General features: G+C 36.9%; 1 protein-coding gene across 35 annotated transcripts in view; it reads right to left on the bottom strand.

Moving 5' to 3' along the window:
- RIMS2 (regulating synaptic membrane exocytosis 2) overlaps window positions 1-22,454 on the bottom strand; it is a 792,768-nt gene that overhangs the window by 7,372 nt on the left and 762,942 nt on the right. For all 35 annotated transcript variants that reach the window (XM_030937587.1, XM_030937589.1, XM_030937577.1 and 32 more), the window contains 4 exons: window positions 8,316-8,457; window positions 4,601-4,713; window positions 3,830-3,931; window positions 2,342-2,481 (listed from right to left, as the gene is read on the bottom strand). In XM_030937587.1, the coding sequence (XP_030793447.1) occupies window positions 2,342-2,481; window positions 3,830-3,931; window positions 4,601-4,713; window positions 8,316-8,457 (497 nt within the window). The remainder of the gene's footprint in view (window positions 1-2,341; window positions 2,482-3,829; window positions 3,932-4,600; window positions 4,714-8,315; window positions 8,458-22,454) is intronic.

Raw genomic sequence — 22,454 nt, 5'->3', positions numbered from 1 at the left:
TTCCCTTTGAAACTGGCACAAGACAGGGATGCCCTCTCTCACCACTCCTATTCAACATAGTCTTGGAAGTTCTGGCTAGGGCAATCAGGCAAGAGAAAGAAATCAAGGGTATTCAGTTAGGAAAAGAAGAAGTCAAATTGTCCCTGTTTGCAGATGACATGATTGTATATTTAGAAAACCCCACTGTCTCAGCCCAAAATCTCCTTCAGCTGATAAGCAACTTCAGCAAAGTCTCAGGATACAAAATTAATGTGCAAAAATCACAAGCATTCTTATACACCAGTAACAGACAAACAGAGAGCCAAATCATGAATGAACTTCCACTCACAATTGCTTTAAAGAGAATAAAATACCTAGGAATCCAACTTACAAGGGATGTAAAGGACCTCTTCAAGGAGAACTACAAACCACTGCTCAGTGAAATCAAAGAGGACACAAACAAATGGAAGAACATACCATGCTCATGGATAGGAAGCATCAATATCGTGAAAATGGCCATACTGCCCAAGGTTATTTATAGATTCAATGCCATCCCCATCAAGCTACCAATGAGTTTCTTCACAGAATTGGAAAAAACTGCTTTAAAGTTCATATGGAACCAAAAAAGAGCTTGCATTGCCAAGACAATCCTAAGTCAAAAGAACAAAGCTGGAGGCATCACGCTACCTGACTTCAAACTATACTACAAGGCTACAGTAACCAAAACAGCATGGTACTGGTACCAAAAACAGAGATATAGACCAATGGAACAGAACAGGGTCCTCAGAAATAATACCACACATCTACAGCCATCTGATCTTTGACAAACCTGAGAGAAACAAGAAATGGGGAAAGGATTCCCTATTTAATAAATGGTGCTGGGAAAACTGGCTAGCCATGAGTAGAAAGCTGAAACTGGATCCTTTCCTTACTCCTTATATGAAAATTAATTCAAGATGGATTAGAGACTTAAATGTTAGACCTAATACCATAAAAACCCTAGAAGAAAACCTAGGTAGTACCATTCAGGACATAGGCATGGGCAAGGACTTCATGTCTAAAATACCTAAAGCAACAGCAGCAAAAGCCAAAATTGACAAATGGGATCTAATTAAACTAAAGAGCTTCTGCACAGCAAAATAAACTACCATCAGAGTGAACAGGCAACCTACAGCATGGGAGAAAATTTTTGCAATCTACTCATCTGACAAAGGGCTAATATCCAGAACCTACAAAGAACTCAAACAAATTTACAAGAAAAAAACAACCCCATCAAAAAGTGGGCAAAGGATATGAACAGACATTTCTCAAAAGAAGACATTCATACAGCCAACAGACACATGAAAAAATGCTCATCATCACTCGCCATCAGAGAAATGCAAATCAAAACCACAATGAGATACCATCTTACACCAGTTAGAATGGCAATCATTAAGAAGTCAGGAAACAACAGGTGCTGGAGAGGATGTGGAGAAATAGGAACACTTTTACACTGTTGGTGGGATTGTAAACTAGTTCAACCATTATGGAAAACAGTATGGCAATTCCTCAAGGATCTAGAACTAGATGTACCATATGACCCAGCCATCCCACTACTGGGTATATACCCAAAGGATTATAAATCGTGCTGCTACAAAGACACATGCACACGTATGTTTATTGCGGCACTATGCACAATAGCAAAGACTTGGAATCAACCCAAATGTCCATCTGTGACAGACTGGATTAAGAAAATGTGGCACATATACACCATGGAATACTATGCAGCCATAAAAAAGGATGAGTTTGCGTCCTTTGTAGGGACATGGATGCAGCTGGAAACCATCATTCTTAGCAAACTATCACAAGAAGAGAAAACCAAACACCGCATGTTCTCACTCATAGGTGGGAACTGAACAATGAGATCACTTGGACTCGGGAAGGGGAACATCACACACCGGGGCCTATCATGGGGCGGGGGTAGGGGGGAGGGATTGCATTGGGAGTTATACCTGATGTAAATGACGAATTGATGGGTGCTGATGAGTTGATGGGTGCAGCACACCAACATGGCACATGTATACATATGTAACAAACCTGCACGTTATGCACATGTACCCTAGAACTTAAAGTATAATAAAAAAAAAAACCAAAAAAAAAAAAAAATAAAATAAAATTATAATCTACCCAAATATTAAAAAAAAAAAAAAAAAGAAAATGACAACATACATTGCTTTACAGCACTGGTCACCACTTTGAAAAGTTTCCAAAGGATTTCAGTTGTGAGGAACATAAAAGAATACAACAGAAAAGATTTGGGGTGTAACGTCTGACTCCATGAAAAATGCTTTCTTAGGTAAGGGATAAACAATTAGGTAGATACCTGTAAAACTTTTCCTTGTGGACTCTCTTCGAAAGATAATAGCTGCTGGTAAAGGGGTTCCAGCGTTTTTCTTGCCACTTTTGTTTTCTTCTTGGCTATGCAGACTCCGTTATCTAATAGATACACCTTTACATATGGTGCTTGGGAAAGAAAAGATAGATGGACATGAAATGGCCAACTCACAGTGACATTTACCACAATTTAATCTTTGGCTGAAAGAGCTAGCAATCATGCCACTGGCCTAGCCGCATTCTGTCAAAATCACTAGATAAACAGTGGATGACTGTGTCTTTCAGAGAGTTTTAGGGGATGTTAACATAGCCCCTGAGTTTATTATTATTATTTTCATCAACTGGTTATACAGGTTTACACACTGCATTAAATAAAGTGAAATGCTTCCAGTCCTGAGAGATGTCCTACTCAGTCTTTAATTTATCAATACTTAAATCTATTTAACATGCTTGAAGCTACATTGTTTCATTCACTCATCCCCACAAATAGTGATTATCACTCAAAAGTACTTATTTATTGGTGGTGGTGTGGGTATAACAGTAGTGGAATTTCATATGATATTGATCAAATTAGCTAAGAGGCAACTAATTAGAAAATCTATGGCTTAAAATTTATCCAACAGACACTTCTTAAAAACCATTTTTTATGCATGTACAAATCATGATATTCTTTATAGCAGAATGAGTTGACTAGCTCTAAGACATATAAACACAACTGTCTTAATCACCAGTACAAGGTTATACAATAGATTATATAATTAAAACTTTCTGCAAGGATAGAAAAGTTGAGTCAAAGTTACAAGTCAATCAGTAGAGATGCTGACGCTAGAAATCAAGTTTCAGAATCCTCAGGAATTGTTTTATCCATCTTATCAAACAATCTCTATACAATGTATTTGGAGCACTGTGGCACCTTCCATGGCTTCAAGCGCCTTAGATTATAATGACATTTCAGTATGAAATATGTAGCATAAGAAGTTATAATAGTGCCTCTCTTTCCTCAGATTATAGGAAGTAAAAGTCTTATAATTAGAATATCCAGCATACATAGCTTATGCTACTTTTGGAGCCTGTATCTATTTTTATTCTAATTCCAGAGCCTTACGGATTCCTGAGGAGAATTTTGAAGCTCTAGAGAAACTGAAGAACAACACAAAAGACTAGCTAATAAGAAAAAAGAACTCCCTGTGTACATGGTGTGACAAAATGAATTTTCTAAGTGGGATGGTTTTTATTTTGCAGTGGTTTCTACCACGTACGTACTTATTTAACAACTTACGTTAACCCCACCGGATCATCCTCATTGAACACTCATTCAGGATAAACACACAAATGACTCCAGCCCCAAACCAGTCATAATGGACTATCCATTAATAACCTTGATTAACTAAATCAAAGGTCTAAACCAATCAAAAGGTCTCTAAGTTGAAACAATATGGATTATGGACAATAATAGAAAAATCTCTTTTGTTTTTACCTGGCAGTGTCTTGGAACCTGGTTTTACAACAAGGCCACGGGCCCGGATGATTTCTACCTCCAACTGTCCCTTTTTGTCCATCATTCCTACCTGAATGTCACCTAATGGAAGGAGGAAGAAACAAATGTGCTTTAATATACAAATGCACTAAGGAAAATACTTGAGTCAAAGACCTTGGTTTAACATCATTTCATCATTTCCCATATATTTTCTTAAATTCAAATATACTTAAAATTCTATCAATACTATCTTCCTTTAAAAAGCATTAAAATTAAAAGAGAAATAATGGTTAAATATTTTTTATTGCTAAAATCTAAGGTCTTGATTCCTGTTGATAATATTGTTACAGATTCTATTGGGCTGAGCCCAGTGGCTCATGCCTGTAATCCCAGCATTTTGGGAGGTGGAGGCAGGAGGATTGCTTGAGGCCAGGAGTTTGAGACCAGCTTGGTCAGCACAGTGAGGCCCTGTCTCTACAAAAAAAACAGTCAAAATATTTGCTGGGTATGGTGGCATGTGCCTGTAGTCCCAGCTACTTGGGAAGATGAGGTGGGAGGATTTCTTGAGCCAAGGTGGTTGAGGCTGCAGTGAACCATAGTCATGCCACTGCACTTCAGCCTGGGCAACAGAGTGAAACTCTGTCAAAAAAAAAAAAAAAAAAAAAAAAAAAAAGAGGGAGAGAGAGAGAGAGAAGATTCTATGAAATTTAGAGAATTTCCTTTTCAATAATCTAAAACAAAATAGTGAAATCATGTGGCAGAAATCCTTACCCATTGCAGGTGTTGCCAGAGTCTGGCGTCCCACTAGCTGAGCAGGGCCAAGGCCATCCAGGAAATCGCTGAATTGGCTATCAGAGGCCAAGCGAACACCAGGGAAAATCAGACTGAAAGCAAAATAACATATGAAATTAAATCCCCAATCCCTATTTATTTTCAGGTAAGCTTGGTTTCATTCTAGCCTTGTTATCGTGGCAAAACTAGTCCTATTATTTTGCCACTTATATTTACTGGATCCAAACACCCCGCTCCATGTCCCAGGGCTCTTCCTTCATATTCTCAGCAGCCCACGTATGACACCAGAAGCACCTGTCACACTGCACTGCAGGCTTCTGCTGGTGAGCCTTTCTCTTCCTTGGTCGCAAGGGCAGACTGTGATTTCTATGAGTAACACTCAGCACATATTGAGCACTTACTCCATCACAGGCTTTATCATATTTAGTCCTCTTAGCTGCACTATGATATGTTCTATTATTTCTCCTAGTTCATACACGAAGAAATGTTTCTGGATCATTCCCATCTGCATACAAATATGCTGTTATTTCTTCCACCATATAAAAAAATCCCTTTCCTGACCCCATTTCCCTCTCCAGTTACTACCCCATTTCTCTTCTTGAAATAATTGTCTCTATGTGCTGTCTTCGATTTCTTTCCTCTCATTTTCTCTTGAAAGTCTAATCATGTTTTCATTGTTGCCACTCCACTAAAATTCTCGGATCATTTGACACAATTGACCTTGCCCCCTCTTCCTTGAAGCACTGTGTCCCACTGCTTTCTGCACATCCAGTCTCCTGGTTTCCCTTTTTTCCCTTCTGCCATTCAGCCTTAACCTCCTGTGCTAGTTCTGCCACCAAACACTGGAGCTTGATCCTTTGACCTCTTATCTTTTTTCTATGTCTGAATTCCCTTGATAATCTCATCCAGTCTCACGGTTTTAAATGCCATCTATGCTGCTATTGCCTAGATTGACATCTCCAGCCTGGATCTCTCCCTTGGGCCACAGACCTATATTCCAACTGCTTGGTCTACATATCTGCTTGGATATGTAATAGGCACCTGAAACTCAAATTGTTTAAAACTGACTCTCCCCGTGCTCTTGTTCCCCTACTGCAAACACACAAACAAAAAATCCAAACTCTGGTCCTGTCAAAAGATTCCCATCTTGATAAATGGTAACTTCATTCTTCATTCTTCCAACTGCTCAACCTTGGAGCCATCTGTCAACCTTCCTCTCTGTTATGGACTGAATCATGTCACCCCAAATTTCTTATGTTGAAGCCCTAACCCTTAATATGTCTGTATTTGGCCATAAGGCCTTTAAAGAGAGAAGGTTAAATGAGGCCACTAGCATGGAGCCCTAATCCAATATGACCCATGTCCTTGTAAGAAGAGGAAGAGACACCAGGAGTAGGTACGCACAGAGAAAAAGCTGTGAGAAGACATCACAAGAAGGGGGCCATCTGCAAGCCAAGGAGAAAAGCCTCAGGAGAACTCAAACCTGCAGACACCTTAATCTTGGACTTCTAGCCTACTGATCTGTTAGAAAATAAATTCCTGTTGTTTAAGCCACCCAGCCTGCGGTATTTTATTACGGCAGCCCTTGCAAACAAATATACTGTCTTTTCTCTCATTACCCACATCAAATGCACCAATAAATCTTACTTGTTCTACTGTCAAAATACATTCAGAATCTGACCTCACTAACGCTACACTCTGGTCCAAGCCACCATTCCCTAGCTTCCGTATTCCTGTAGTAGCCTTGTGAATGCTCTCCCTGTTGCTGCCCTTGCTGTCCTGGCCCCTTGCCCCCTCAGCATTCAGACTGATCTGCCAAAAACAGAAGTCAGATCCTGTCACTCCTCTGCTCAAAACCATCCACCATCTTCTCACCCCACTCAGTAACAGCACAGTCCTTACAATACATAAAGTCTATATAAGCTGTCCTCACCCCTGCCACATGCCCTAATTCCTCATCTGTTACTGCTCTCACCCTTCCTCCCTGGTGCTGACACTAGGGGAGCTCCTGTCTCAGGGCCTCTGAAGCAATCTTCCTTCTAGAATGTTCTTCCTTCAGATATCCCTCTGCTCACTAAACTCCTTCATATCTTCATTCGAATATCTCCTTTCCCCTTTCCCCATCTATCCTGTGTCAAATCTTACCTCCAACCTCTTGATCATCTCTCTTCCTTGCTGTATTTTTCTCCTTAGCACATATGCTATCTAATCTACTATATATTTTACTAGTTTTTCTTTTATATACATTTTAACATTTTTTCTTGTTTGTCTTCTCTATTAGAGTGTAAATGTGAGGAGAGTATTTTATTTTGTGAGGGGTGGGGTCTGCTTTGTTCACTGCTGTATCTCTAGCACCTAGAACCAAGCCTGGAATACTGTAAGTTCTACAGAAGGAAAGGAAAGGAAAGGAAAAAGGAAAGAAAAGAAAAGAAAAGACCCAGCTGAGAGAACCAGGCCTATATGACTGCAAACCCTGTGATCTTAGCCATGGAGATTTACTCCCTCCCCTCTATGACTTATATCCCCAAAGTACAGCATAGTGACTGGTCCACTGGAAGGTATGGTAATATTTGTTGAATGAATTTATGGGTATTCATCCTCTTTTTCCAGTAAGACTATAAACATCTTGAGCAAGGGCTACAGTGTAAACATTTTTATATCCCTAACAGTACCTAATGTAGTTCTTTGCAATGATTAGTGCTCAGTGCACGTTTACTTTTCGGTTGATTTTCCCTCTCTTTTTAGACTTCCTTAATGAATAACGAATCTATTTCTCCCCCCGACCTCAACTCTCAAATATTCAGTTAATACAAATGTTTTAGTCTGTTTCTATAAGTATCCCGTATAAGCCTACTTACAAATGTATAGAAACCATTTATATCTCTTGTATTTATGTTATCGTGCTAGGCAAATTATCCTGAGACATACCATTCATGCTGTGCCAACAGCTCCTATGGCCTCACATCTGTAAACTGGCCACACATAGGTTATCTAAACATCTAATACTTTCATGGTGATGACAGTGAGGCCAGTAAACCCCATTTTCCTTTATTAACATCCTTTACAGCCCCACTTCCAGATCTTTAGTTGCTGAGTACTATTAATTTGTTGGTGACAGAACTACACAAGCTACAAATGCTTTAAAAATATCTGAGACAGTTGATTCAAAGGAAAGCTACATGATAACTATATAAAAGGCTCCGCAACTTTTTTGGTGGCATTTCTTTTTGGCTGTTATATTTAATATAATTAAATAATTATAGTTGTTTGTTACAACATGGAACTAAGTATACACCAGCATTCCATGTTTTTTAGCAATCATTCTCAGGATGGAGATTCTTAGAACTAGCATTGTTCACATGGTATGGCATGCATGCTTATTATTTTTGGGCTTTTATATATTATTTCAAGCTAGGGCAAAATATTATATTTGCATTGCATTGTAAGAGTCACATTTTAGCAACTTGCCATTAAGGCAAAACGCTTTATTCTCAAACTTATTTCACTTGATATAAAAAGCCAGATACGTCACATTGCTCAGTGGCAGGTGAGCAAAGTTCTCTTCACAGGAATTCAACCAGTGAAAATTAAAGTGGTTCTGAAGAGCATGAGAGTTAGAAAGTCTCTGTGGAAGCACAGAGAGTGAGATAGGTGAGGCACGGAGGAGACACACATCATACGCAGCCTCACTCACTTTCCTTCTGAGCTGTAGCTGTTCATGCTGCCATCTGTAGACTCTCGGCTTGCTTGTCGAGTCATCCAGTTCCTCATCTCCACGGCCAGGCCTGTTTCTGTACTTCTTTGGACAGTGCTCCTTAGTTTTTTACCTCCTGCTTCTGCAGAGATAGAAACAAAAAGTGTAACAGCTTTGTCATCACTATCTGGTAAGAAATATCAGCCAAGGCTCTGAGATCATCAGATGCAAAGAACTGTGTAAATACAAAGTGCTCTTATTAAGGAGACAGAAAGAAAAGGTATTTAAAACAATTTTAAACAATGTCACGTTGAGTGGGATGAAAATTTTCTAAAAAATCTGTAAGCACAAAACACCATTGTTTTATTTCCATTTAAAACAGTGTTCAAATTGTTAATGTAACAAAAAGATTCAACGTAAGGAAAAAAAATAAGCTTTATTTTCATTGTAATACTTAAATGCCAGGTTAATTTATGCCTATCTTTTGTTTTCATTGTAATATTTAAATGCCAGATTAATTTCTGCTCACCATATTTTCCCCTTTCTTTTAATCATAGTAAAAGAACCAGGCCTTCACACAATTTACAAAGAAACAGATGGTGAGTAATCCTCAAATTCCAGTCTTAACTTTTACAGGAAAGTCTGTTTTTGTAGGGTGATAGATATTAGAAGGAGAAAGAATCTACACAAAGGAGAGAGCCTAGTTTGCCAACAGTTTCACATCTTTTGGTAACTTTCAGAAAAATATTCCAAGGGGAATGCAAAAACCCACCAAAATGATGTGAAAAGAGATTTTTAATTTTTGTTCACGGATAGTCACGTCCTCAAGGATCTTTAATAGTTTGGTGATGTGATTTACTAATAGAAACCAATTAGAAGAGCAAACAGGAAACTGAGTCAAGTACTACAGATGTGACACAGATAGGAAGTACTATCTGGAGAGGTCAGGGAAGAAGGTGTGTCATAGAGGGTGTAGGATTTGAGCTGGGCATGAAAAATAGGTAGATTGGGACTTAACGAGAGGCGAGAAGAGAGCTTCGTAAGCAAGGGAAACGGCATGGGCAAAGGTGCAAAGATAGGGATAGCCACATGCATTTAAGGGAGGTGCAATGACCAAAGCACATGTAAAGTAATGGGGGAGTGGGTTCCACAAAAAATTGAGCCCAAATTACAAAAGCTATGAGTGTTGAGATGCGAAGTTGAGAGGCTACCAAAGCTTGAGCAAGAGGGTGATAGTACAAATGATTTGTACTCGATTACTTCTTGTCAGGCTTAAATATTTATCCACACTGTGAATATTGATAGCTTTTTGGGATATGACCATACAGTTAGCTCTTTTAGTGCCTGGTATTAATAACTTTTTTTTTTTTTTGAGACAGAGTCTTGCACTGTTGCCCAGGCTGAAATGCAGTGGTGTGATCTCTGCTCACTGCAACCTCCGCCTCCTAGGTTCAAGTGATTCTCCTGCCTCAGCCTCCCGAGTAGCTGGGATTACAGGTGCCCACCATCATGCCCTTCTAATTTTTTGTATTTTTAGTAGAGATGGGGTTTCACTATGTTGGCCAGGCTGGTCTTGAACTCCTGACCTTGTGATCCGCCCACCTCGGCCTCCCAAAGTGCTGGGCTTACAGGCATGAGCCACCGCACCCGGCAGTAAGTTATTTTTAGGTCTATAAACATTTGCTGATATTACCAGTGATTTGTCGAAATCTCTTTTCACCAAGTCTCTTACAAGTACTTACCATTTTGAAATACTGCTTTAAATTTCATCCATTCTCTACTTCCAACATTAATGTACACTGAAATGCTTTAAAGAGTATATATGAAATGTAAATCATGACTGATCTGTAACTCAGTTCCACGGTCTAAGGCTGATATTTTAGGTAACTGATGGTAAACATGTTGTACTGATATGAACTGTAACAAGATACAAAACATCCCCTAGTAATGAGGGAAAGATCTTCTTTACAGCAGAATATTAGTTAATGTAAAAGGAATAAAATTTTAAAAGTACCAATTTGCAACCTCCATTGGAATAAATGATATAAGCAAGGCTCATCAAGGGAGGCTAACACTATTAGATGAAAGGTTGTAGAAAGGATACTCATATCAGCCAAATAATTGTTCCATAAATTATTCTAATTGTTAAAGGAAAAAAAAAGTACTTTAACACTGGGAGACCAACTGCCACCATCTTAATCAAGTGATCAAACTTAGAAGCACTAAGAGGGGACAATAATATGCACCTCAGGATATAAGATACACAGTATCATTTGTCAAGTTGTTCTAGACAAAAACATGCAACCTGTTTATCAGATCTTTGGAGCCAACTTCAAGTTTTCAAAAACAGGTGATAGAGTAACAAGATATATGATAGACACACATACACAAAACAATCAGAGAAATCCAGAACATGGACTATTGTTCAAGAGAGTTGACCTAGTCTCTTAAAAGAAGTTAATATAATGAAAACAAACAAAGAAATAGGGTAAGGGAATTATTCTGGATTAAAATATATCAAAGAAATTTAACCATCAAATGCTATGAGTGTACTCGAACTTCTTGTTTGGGAAAGCAAAACAAGAAACTCTATATGCAAAACAGTATAAAAGTAAATTTGAATATGCATTTGACATTAGATATTAGAAAATTGTTATTTTTTAAGGTGAATAATGACATGTATTATAAAGAATTTTCTTATTAGGAGATACATGCTAAAGTATTTAGACCTGAAATGTTATATATTCTGCAATTTACTTTCAAATGGTGTAGGAAAAAACAAAACAACAACCAAGCTCCCACCCCCACCCCAAAACCGCACATACGTGTTTTAAAAAATGAGGGAGAATGTTAAGGAGAAATAAAAGAATGAGAATGCAGAGTACATTCTGATATTCATGAAGTTAATATTTATGATTTCATTTGAGTGGTCCTCAAATAACTATATCAAAAAGTAAGCTGGGCATGATGGTTCACACCTGTAATCCCAGCACTTTGGGAGGCTGAGGCAGGTGGATCACTTGAGGCCAGGAGTTTGAGACCAGCCTGACCAACATGGTGAAACTCTGTCTCTACTAAAAATACAAAAATTAGTCGGGTGTGGTGGCCCATACCTGTAATCCCAGCTACTTGGGAGGCTGAGCCTGGAGAATCACTTGAACTCAGGAGGCAGAGGTTGCAGTGAGCCGAAATTGCACGATTGCACTCCAGCCTGGGTGACAGAGCTAACTCTGTCCCCAAAACAAACACCCCAAGCAAGAAGTAATACAATTTTGTACAAGTGTGTCTCTCCATGTAGCTTTAATGTTCATTTCTTGTGAACAGTGCCCTTGTGAAAAAATTGCCATCAAATGAGACATAAAACTTCAGTGAAATTTGAGCATGTGGAATGAGGATATGTACAAGAAACATATGACTTAGAAAGGAAATGAGATTCTGAAAGATCTCAGAACACAGAAGACTCTGCAATGTCAAAGATCTACAGTTTTTAATTTAAGGTCTGACTCTATCACAGCAAAAGCGACTTGAAAATCTGCCATTATAGGGTTATGAGAACCAGCACCACTTGTCAAAGAATAATACGATCAGCATGTAATTCTTTTGTTTACAGATTGCTTCTTACATGTATCCCCTTCATAACGATGCTAAAAATCCCAATTTTACAGATATAGCATCTAAGGGCCCCAGAACTTTACATAATTCCCTGAAGCAACATAGTAAGTGACAGAACCAGCATTTGTAGACAGTTCCCAGACTCCAAATTTTCTGCTATTCAGTACTTCATTGTCAGAATATAACTAAATGGGGAGCCTGTGCAGCTGTCTATGGAGATTATACTGTGCTAATGCTGTAACTGCATATGGAAGGCCCTATTAGAAGCAGCTTAGTGGGATGGGAAAAGCAGAGCACAGTGAAGGAGTCAGGTCCTGGGATCATCAAACTGCTTCTCTTTTAGTCTCCACTCTACCATTTACAAGGTGGGTGACACTTAAACAAGTTACATACCTGCTCTGTGACTCAGTTTCCTCAAACTGAAATGACAACGATAATAAGCCTATCTCATTAGGAATGAGGTAGGAATTTTGTGAGTATTCAAGGAAAACGATACATTTAAAGCATTTAGGGTAGTGCCTGATGCATAGAAAAGCTTCAATTAATTGTACTGTTATTATTACCAGATAGGGAATTTGAAACTAAGTATTCTAGGCCTGACTCTACCACTAACTTGTGAGCTCTATCTATTGTCCTCTCTGAGTCACATCCCCTCTCTGAGTCTCTGGCTCCTTATTTATGAAAAAGGGAGGGGGAGGAGGGCACATGATTTCTGATATCTTTGAGTTCTAATGTCTATGAGTTTGTGTATTAATGTATAACCAAGACCATGATTAACACCATACATTGAGGAGACACGCTAGTCACTATCATCTGACATAATCAAATAAATCCCAAAATATACTGAACATTTATAGTAGCCCTTTAATACATGTCTTTTTCAATGTTCCATTATCAAATAGATTTACAGGCTTATTTTAAAATTAATTTTTCAGCACCACAAAATCTTTAGCTACATTCACAGTAAAACTAATTTAACTTGAATGTCATTCATTACCATGATTCACATTTAATGTTCCAAATGATTTGTCATGTTATTTAACTTAAAAACTGAATCTATATAATGGTGAAGGTCTATATAAAGAAAATGTGGTAGGGAGAACTCTAAGATGATACCCATGATTATGTTACTCCACATGTAAAAGGGATTTTGCAGATGTAATTAAGGTTACTAATCAGTCAACCTAAAGATAGGGTGATTATCTGAATGGGCCTAACTGAACCACACCAGCCCTTTCAAAGCAGAGTGCTTTCTCTGGCTGGTTCCAGAAGAAGAAATCTGAGAGATGTGAAACACAAGAAAATTCAATGTACCTCTGTCTGCCTGAAGAGGGAAGGGGCCACATGGAAAGGATGTGAGAGCAGCCTTTAGCTGCTGAGAGTGATGCCTGGCTGACAGCAAGAAAATAGGGACTTCAGGCCTGCAACTGTAAGGAATTGGATTCTGTACACCACCTAAAGGGCCTTGAAAGCTGATTTTCTCCCCTAGAACCTCCAGACAAGAACTCAGCCCAGGCAACATCTTCATTTCAGCTATGTGATGCTCTAGAAAGAAAACCCAGCCAATCGTGCCAGACTTGTGACCTACAGAACTGTGAATTAATAAATGGGTGTTGTTTTCAGTTGTTAAATTTGTGATAATTGTTACACTGTAATACAAAACCAATACAGTAAGTTCTGAGTCCTTTGTAGATAAGTTTTTTAAATGAGGAGACTTATTAAAATATCCTATTATGACTTAGGGGTGGACCATCAAAACTGTAAAAACTTAGCCATTATTTTAAAAAGTGTACATTTTAAAAAGTATACACATACATATAAATATACACATACATAAACATATATGTATAATATATGTGTGTGTGTTTGTGTGTATTGAAACATCAAAAAATACTCAGGTAAGGCCCAGATGGTGTTGTTGTTGAGGCCTTAAATCACTCATTTTGGTATTAGGTATTTTAAGCCAAAGTACATTTGGAGAAGATGCTTGTAGGTAAAAATCAAATTCTTGAACTGCAAAATATCACAGGCAGAAAGCAGAACACAGGAGGTGTCCTTGTTATTCTGCTCTGCTTAGTCTGATGACTCATTTACCTGGCACCCTCAGTAAAGCCATTTGATTAAACAAAAGACCAAAGGGTCAGTTTCCCCTAATAATATCTGGAAACCAGAAAACCTTTTGAGTTACTTGACAACAAAAACAAAAAGATCCTTTCTGCTACGGACTTGGAAACTATTCTAAGCCCCACCCAAGGCAGGGCTTACAATGCATTGTCAAACTTAATGTCATAGTGACCTCCTTTCAAATCTTGGATTCACATAACCCATTCCTGGTTGCTCCCACCTGCAAGGTCTCATCTACTGCAGACAGACTTACTTTGGATTTAGGGTTTTTCTCAATGTCAGTATGCAAAATGATTTATGGAAACAGGATGAAGAATAGTTGGCAGATTATGAAAACTGACTTTACATTTTAGTTCAGACTACAATTTATATGCCTTAACAAGTTGCTATTTTTGCATTTTATTCATAATTACCATTTCTCAGAGTTAGTATAATTTAAAAACCATTTGTGTTACATTTAAATAATTAAAAATGCATTACAATGAGAATTTCTAAAATTATTGACTCACAGATTTTAGGAAGTAATCTTGGGTAGCCAGTATACCTATGTAGTTTATGCACTCCCTTATTACAGCAATGAGAAAGTTGAGGTCCTGAGTGGCTAGTTTGTCTTTGGTAGAAGACTTTTTCATCTTTAAGAATCATTAATAATTGTAAATTGTACTTTTACTCTCTTCCACCTTGCTCCTTTAATTCCTAAAATTTAAATATAACGATTGTCTCCAGCACCTTCATCAACCTCTGTGGTAGACTCTGTAGACATGACTTCTCTCCCATCAGCAGATTTTTTTTTTTTTTTTTAAATTTTACTTTAAGTTCTGGGATACATGTGCAGAACATGCAGGTTTGTTACATAGGTACACATGTGCCACGGTGCTTTGCTGCACCTAATCAACGCATCATCTAGGTTTTAAGCCCCACATGTATTAGGTATTTGTCCTAATGCTCTCTCTCCCCTTGCCCCCTGCCCCCAAACTGGCCCCAGTGTGTGATGATTTCCTCCCTATGTCCATGTGTTCTCACTGTTCAACTCCCACTTATGAGTGAGAACATGTGGTGTTTGGTTTTTTGTTCCTGTGTTAGTTTGCTAAGAATGACGGCTTCCAGCTTCATCCATGTCCTTGCAAAGGACATGAACTCATTCTTTTTTATGACTGCATAGTATTCCATGGTGTATACGTGCCACATTTTCTTTATTCAGTCTATCATTGATAGGCATTTGGGTTGGTTCCAAGTATTTGCTATTGTAAATAGTGCCCCTCAGCAGATTTTATAACTTCCTTCCCATCAGCATTTTATATCAAGATATGAAAGATGTTGATTTATTTATCTATTTGGTCCTTCAAGACCTCAATATGGGGACACTGTCATGGATTACTCGAACTATGTGTAAAAGCTCATACACTTAGTTTCTCAGGTCTTGCTACTATCATAAATATAATTCAAATCTCTAAAAGTCTAAACAAAATAAAGACAAAGAGCCAACAATTTCGTTTGGGCTAATCCAGGCTCTGCATTTACAATTAAAATAAAATTGAAATTAAAAATGAACAATTGACACTCAAAATTGTTTCAGACTTTAACATGTATCCATTCATTCCAAAAGCTTTGTCACAACTATTTAATACTATAAAAGTTATATATCTAATAGCTACAGCATGGTGAGCTTCAAGCAGAGGTCATAACTATGGTAGATGTTAGGGCTATTCATGTATTCATGTACTTTTTCCCACCTCTGAAGTTAGGTGTGGTCATGTAACTTGCTTGTCCAATGAAATGTGAGCAAAACTAACCCATGTAACTTCAGGGTGGAAGATTTAGCAGCTGATGTATGTATGACTCACTATGTCTCCTTCCATCAGCCTGAGTACAGCCACACAGAGGACTCTCAATGGACATGTAGCAGGAGTGAGACATAAAGTTTTTGTGTTAAGCCATTAATATTTTTAGTTGTTTGTTATTACAACCTATTCTGACAGATACATACAATAGACAGTATTACATTTTCTTGTAAAAGTTTTAAATTTGTCTACTTTTTTGTTTTCAATATCATTTAAAAATTGGCCATTTTGAATACAGCTCTGTTAAAAACTCTGAATTTGATACTCTATTTTTAACTGTTTTCATGGCTTTTGTTTTATAAGCATGCTTAAAATATTTTAATCATTGTTCTTAAAATTCAGATTCACATTTAAAACACATTAAAATAATTTTAAATAAAGATTTGATTTTAGAATAGTTTGAGATTTACAGGAAAATTGCCAAAGATAGTACAGAGAATTCTAGCACCCCCACATCCAGTTTTCGCTATTATTAACATCTTACATGGGTATGGTAAATTTGTGACAATTACTGAACTAATATTGATATATGACTATTGACTAAAGTTTATACTTTATTCTGATGTCCTTAGTTTTTACCTGAAGTGCTTTTTCTGATCCAGGATACCACATTATATTTAGTCATCATGTCTCCTTACGCTCTTCTTGGAAACAAATTTTTTATATCTCTAATTCCTGATATTCTTTTACATTTGTAACTACTTTTTGTCTGCCTTTGTATATAAAATTTACATGCAGTATGACTCATAATAGTATTCGCATATCCATTAATATATCCACTTATTTTTGGTAAAAACAATACATAAATTGAAAATACTTGTCTATAGAAAAGTAGAAAATGTCACATCATATGTGAAAATGCTATATGTAAGAAAATAAGTTATCAATACTGTATTAATCCAGACTGTATGACATAATGTAAAAGGACAGACTTAATATACATTTTAAGTGTATTTATAACTTTGATTATGTTTCAAAAAAATTCAATTAAAATTCTCAGTCCCAGTGTTATAATTGATTCAGGCAAGGGTCAGCACTGGATATTAAAATTATTGGATAATTTTTAGAGAACAGAATATTCATGTGGTACCAAAGTATTACTCCGGAAATTGTTTAGTAATTATAAAGGGAAAAATATATCTTTTCCACAGAGAGAAACTGGCAGTCACCTCTTAACCAAGTGATGAAATGTAGCATGCCTAGGAGTAAGAAATCTTGACATTATGTGTCTATTGATGGACTATATCAAGTTTATATCACCTATGACATTTAACCTCAATGTAATCACATCTCTAGGTCTAACTTCCAGTTTACCAGAAATACAGGGAATAGAGGGAATGATTAAAAAAAAAAAAATCCAGAATGTTGGACATTCTACAAGACAGTTTTGTCTGGATTCTTCAAAAGTCAATGTCATGAAAAATAAAAGGGAAAGTACTGTTTTAGATTAAGCATAACAACCAAATACAATGAATAAACCTTGACTGAATCCTGGATTAAGGAAAAAAACAACAAAAAGGTTTAAAAAACTTTTTTTTGGGACAACTGAACTGAAGAAATTGATACGGAATGAATATGAGATAATAAAGGGTTTTTTGGGTTAATTTTATGTTTATATATATTTTAAAAATTTGAGGTGTATGCTAAAAGTACTTAATGATTTATCATGATGTCTGCAACTTACCTTAAGCTCAAATGTTTGGCAAAAATACATACCACATGTATGTGGTGTATGTGTGTGAATGCATGTGTGTGCATGAGTGAAAAGAGCAACAAAGAGAAAAGATAAAGTCAGTAAACTCTGTCAGTCTATGTAGTGGATGCTCGTTGTATTATTCCTTTTTTCATATTTAAAATATTTCAAAATAAAAGTTGGGAAAAACTCAACTACTCAATTTAGAACAAAGGAGGGAAAGAGCTATTGTTTCACGACTTACAACTATGTGGAGATGCTTTGGATATAAAATCTACCTATCTCTAGTTTTCATAAGAAGATTGTATGGCAGTGATGACTACTATCATTTTCCATATGAGGAAAGTGCCCAATTCACACAGTTGACTAATGATATAGATGAGATTTGAATTCAAATTTTGGCAATGTCAAAACCTATGCTTGTTTCTCAAAGCATGCTGGGCTTCCATCTTCACTTAGTATTTTCGACACAAATTTCTAATTCCAGAATAATCAGTGACTTGAAACCTCATCTCAGGTTCTCCTTGCATGTCCAAATAAACTTAAAATACATTGTTTTATGGGTAGTGTTGAGACTCAGATCATTCACGATTTTTGGTCTCTCATGAAAAATGGGGAAACGTCACTTTCATTGCCAAATTCTGACTTCATGAAAATGATGGTAACATGTATTTATGATAAAAATGGAAACAAATGTGCTAGAAAGTTATTCCCTACAATATACATATGCATTTCAATCTCTCAGCATGCTACTTTGGACCAACCCACACCCAAAATTAGAGGTTTCATCAAACGATACCACAGCTGTCAACAGGACTGAATACATCGTGAAAAACTGAGGATTTGCCAACATGTGGAGTTGAAAAGGATCTTGACCTCTTGTGTGTCTTGATCCTCATTTGCAAAACAGAGGTATCAAGCCAGAGGAGGACAGGCATATCCATTTCCCATTATGGGTTCCTGTAACTGTTAATACCGACTTTTAATGAGAAGAAAGACCTTATGAAGAAATAAGCTTAAGACTCTTCTGCAGTAAGATAATTACATTTTTTCAATAAAAGTAAGACTTATCATTTTGGTATTCTTAACACATTTAGATATAAGAAATTATAGCTGTCATTGTTACTCTTTTGGCATTTGTAATTTTTTGGTACTTTCTTGTTCTTCTTGTCTGATGTTGCTATTACTACACTAAGGGGGATCAAGTAAAAGCCCATTAGAAAATAATCCATTCCTGATCCACAGTTAAACTACTTAGATAGAGTTGCATACCCACTACCCCACTCCTTGGCTTTTTTTTTTTTAAACTTTCAGATCTGTACTTGATCACGCATCAATTCACTGATACCTGTGCCTGTTTCTGTCTCAAGAATGGAGGCGAAATATTACCAAACTCTTCATAACTCTCAAGTTAGATATTTTGAGGCAATACTTTACGGTCAGATGAACATGCCATTTTAGAATCAGATGATATGAATTCAAGTTCCTATTTGACTATTTGCAAATTTTGGGCAGGTAACTTATCTTTCTACAGGTCAGAGTACTTTGGTGTAAACCTGGAATCATAATTAGCCTATGCCATAGAGTATACAACATGTAGTGGTGTTTAATAAACAGTGTTGAAAAAGAATCAGATCCTATAATCTGCATAGTTTTGGAAACTGAATAACATACGAAATTATAATAAATCTGCAGAAAAAAACTATGCATAAATAACAGGCCTTGCCATGTAAGGGGAGAAAGCCTATTGGCCAAATTGAACTAAGGGGTTGACTTCCCACCCAAATCCTTTTTTTCAGATGATATCAAGCTGGCTGCCATTAAGTTGAAAGCAAAGGAAGCGAGTAAGGCACAGAGGCTAGAAACTAAAATGTCTGAGTCATTAGGCTGAAAGCCTGTGTCTAATGAGGCATTTGGCTGAAGAGACTCACACTTGAAACTGATTTGAAGCAAACAGACTGTAAACCTACTGAATTTCTGCACTACTGGTATAGAAAAAAAATACTAGCTTACCTTACAAAATTCTGTTGAACCCATAAGATAACAATGGAGTTTCCAAACCTGTACTAGAAAGAAGCAGGCTATGACAGCAATGGAGCCACCTCTTCAATACAAACCTTCATGGCCATAGAGAATAAACAACAAAGAAACACCTTCCTGAAAACAGAACCAGGGTTGCCAGATGAGTAAACTAAGAAACATACTCTACTGTCAATCTCTGCCATTCCTACCAAGTGAGATTGATAACTCCTATAGATGGCTGATTGTTTTGTGTTTCCTATTCTCTCCTTTCTAAATGGGAATTTTTATTTCAGTTATTCTGCGGCTACCATACATTTAAATTACATTTAACAGAGTCAGAAAAGGGAGGCAGATAACTTGTTTTCAGGCTTGCAGGTCACTATAACATGAAAAGCCACATCTAGATATAAGAGGACTACACATTGCTCAAAGATTCTAGATTTCGAACAGTGGGGTAAGATTTTAAGGTTGTCCTTCTGAGGGGGAATTTATTATGCTCTATATGAAAAAACAAGAGAGTGCATGGATATTGGGTGATCAAATCTGCAGAAAAAGTTGAAATCGAGTACACCATATTCTTTACCTTAGATTTCTTCCATAGATTTTACCCCATTCTTGTCTGCTTATGCTCAATGAACAAAGAGGAAAATAACAATATGACAAACTCTTATTTAAAAAGAATTAAAAAGAGCTAATCATATTGAGCTTAGTTTTTTTTTTCTTACCATTGGTAATTATTTTATATTACAAAGTGGATATTTGTTAATGTTTTTGGCTTACCAGCATTTAAATTTTCCTTCTACATTTGAAAAGTATCCCATCCTTTAATTATAGAAGTTGAAATCATCAGGTGCCACTTTTCCACCCTGCTTTGCAATTAGGGCATAAGCACATGGTTGAGGCACTACTTTTCCAAACTCTGAATCTGAAGTTAATAAAGCAAAGAAGCAGAGACACCACAGGCTTTCACTCCAATGAGGGTGGCGGCCAGAATATATTTTCCCAAAGTGACCCTACCCTGTAGCAGCATGCAGTGATTCGCCATGAGTTCTGACAATGGTGCAAGCTGTGATGTCTGTGCCAAGTAGCAGTGATAATTTAGCAGGATTAACCTGCAGTATGGTTTTGGGCATCACTCCTAACCTACAGCCCAGAATCTCCAGCCTTCCTAGAGATTCTATGACCTATCCAGGATCCCTTAGCTAATACCTTTCTTTTCTGCCTAAATTGCCAGAATTGATTTCTGTTGATTGCATCTGGACACCTGAAAGGAAACATGTTGCATATGCATGTTTCTTTGTAATGCATGATAGAAAAATATGTTGCTAGTATATATTAAGCTAAGTACACACAACCTCTAGGTGTAGCACAAAGAATGCATAACATTCAAGTACTCTTGTACCTGCATGAATGCAAACAATCACCTAATCAGTATGGTCCCTTTTAGATCTAATAACTTCTTTCCATTCCACAATAACAACATAGAAACCGACCAGGTACTTGTTCATTTATTCGTTCACTATATATTTGTTAAGTACTTCTTGAATGTAAGGTACTGTGGGAGATAACAAATTTGTAATACATGATCACATAATTCCCAACTATGTGATTTTTAAATTTAGTAGGTAAGACAGTACACAAATAATGACAATGCAAGGCAATATGCGCTAAGTGCTCTATGAGTGGTAATAAGTTTCTAGAGCTGCATTGTCCAGTAGAACTTTCTGTGAATGAGATAAATGTTCTATAATTCTGCACTGCCTGATAAGGTAATCACTAGTCATACGTAGCTACTGAACACTTGAAAGGTAGCTAGTGGGACTGAGGAATAAAATTTTAAATTTTAAAAAATTTATTTAAATTTAAACAGTCACATGTGGCTAATACCTCATGTAGTAGATAACACATATTTAGAGGTTCAGGAAAAGGCAAAAATATTTTGAAATGGGATTATAAGGGAATAGTAAGTATAATACTAGTTCACGATATTCATCAAGATAGGTATTGTTATGTACACTTTACATACAAATGAGGAAACTAAAGCTGAAAGAAATTGTCTTCATAGTCCATACCAGCAGGAAGCGGTGGACCCAGGATTTCCAATTCAGCCACACAGTTTTTCCTCTGCCTACAGAAGCTCTTATAGCTTCTGAATACTTCACACAGTAGATGGGATATGGGCTGAGCTTTGAAGGACAATTAGACAGGATATATATACAGTGGTAAAGGAAGAATAGAAAGAAAGGCATGAACAAAACTTTGGAGACAAAGAGCAAGAAGGCTTAGTTTTATACAATTACTAGCCTTGGAAGGTGGGGATGCTAAACCACAAAAAAAAAAAAAAAAAAAAAAAAAAAAAATAAAGTCTCATACTGTTAAAGAATTTGAATGTCGGGCTAAAGGCTTTATTTAGTAGGAGATGTAAATTTACTGACGTTTTTGAAGGAAGGGTAGTGTTAAGATGAAAATGGTGTTTAAGAGAACTGACACAGGAGCAGTGATGTTGGATTGGTCCAGAAGGGAGAGAGAGAGAGAGCAGGTTTGGGGGTTACCAGATCACTTCAAAGATGAGCTCATGTGTCCCACACTACCAAGGTGACAACAAGAATGGGAAAGAAAAAAGAGAACTGAGAAAAGCTGGGAATGAAGCATTTCCTTGGCAGAAGTTGCAAAATGTTGGTCTTAGATGTCAGGCCACTTTGGTCAATAAGTGTGTTTTGTTTGGCCCAAATAATGTTTGAAAGTTTTTATTCATGTGCCAACATTTTAAAATATAAAAGTTTTAAGTAAACAACCAGACTTATAACTTTCCTTCAGGAAAAAAAAAAAGACTAAATTTTCCAACCT

Source organism: Rhinopithecus roxellana, chromosome 9 (assembly GCF_007565055.1).
Source record: "Rhinopithecus roxellana isolate Shanxi Qingling chromosome 9, ASM756505v1, whole genome shotgun sequence".
Classification (NCBI taxonomy): domain Eukaryota; kingdom Metazoa; phylum Chordata; class Mammalia; order Primates; family Cercopithecidae; genus Rhinopithecus; species Rhinopithecus roxellana.
Note: the sequence above shows the minus strand (reverse complement) of the source record. Positions and strands in the feature narration are given on the sequence as shown.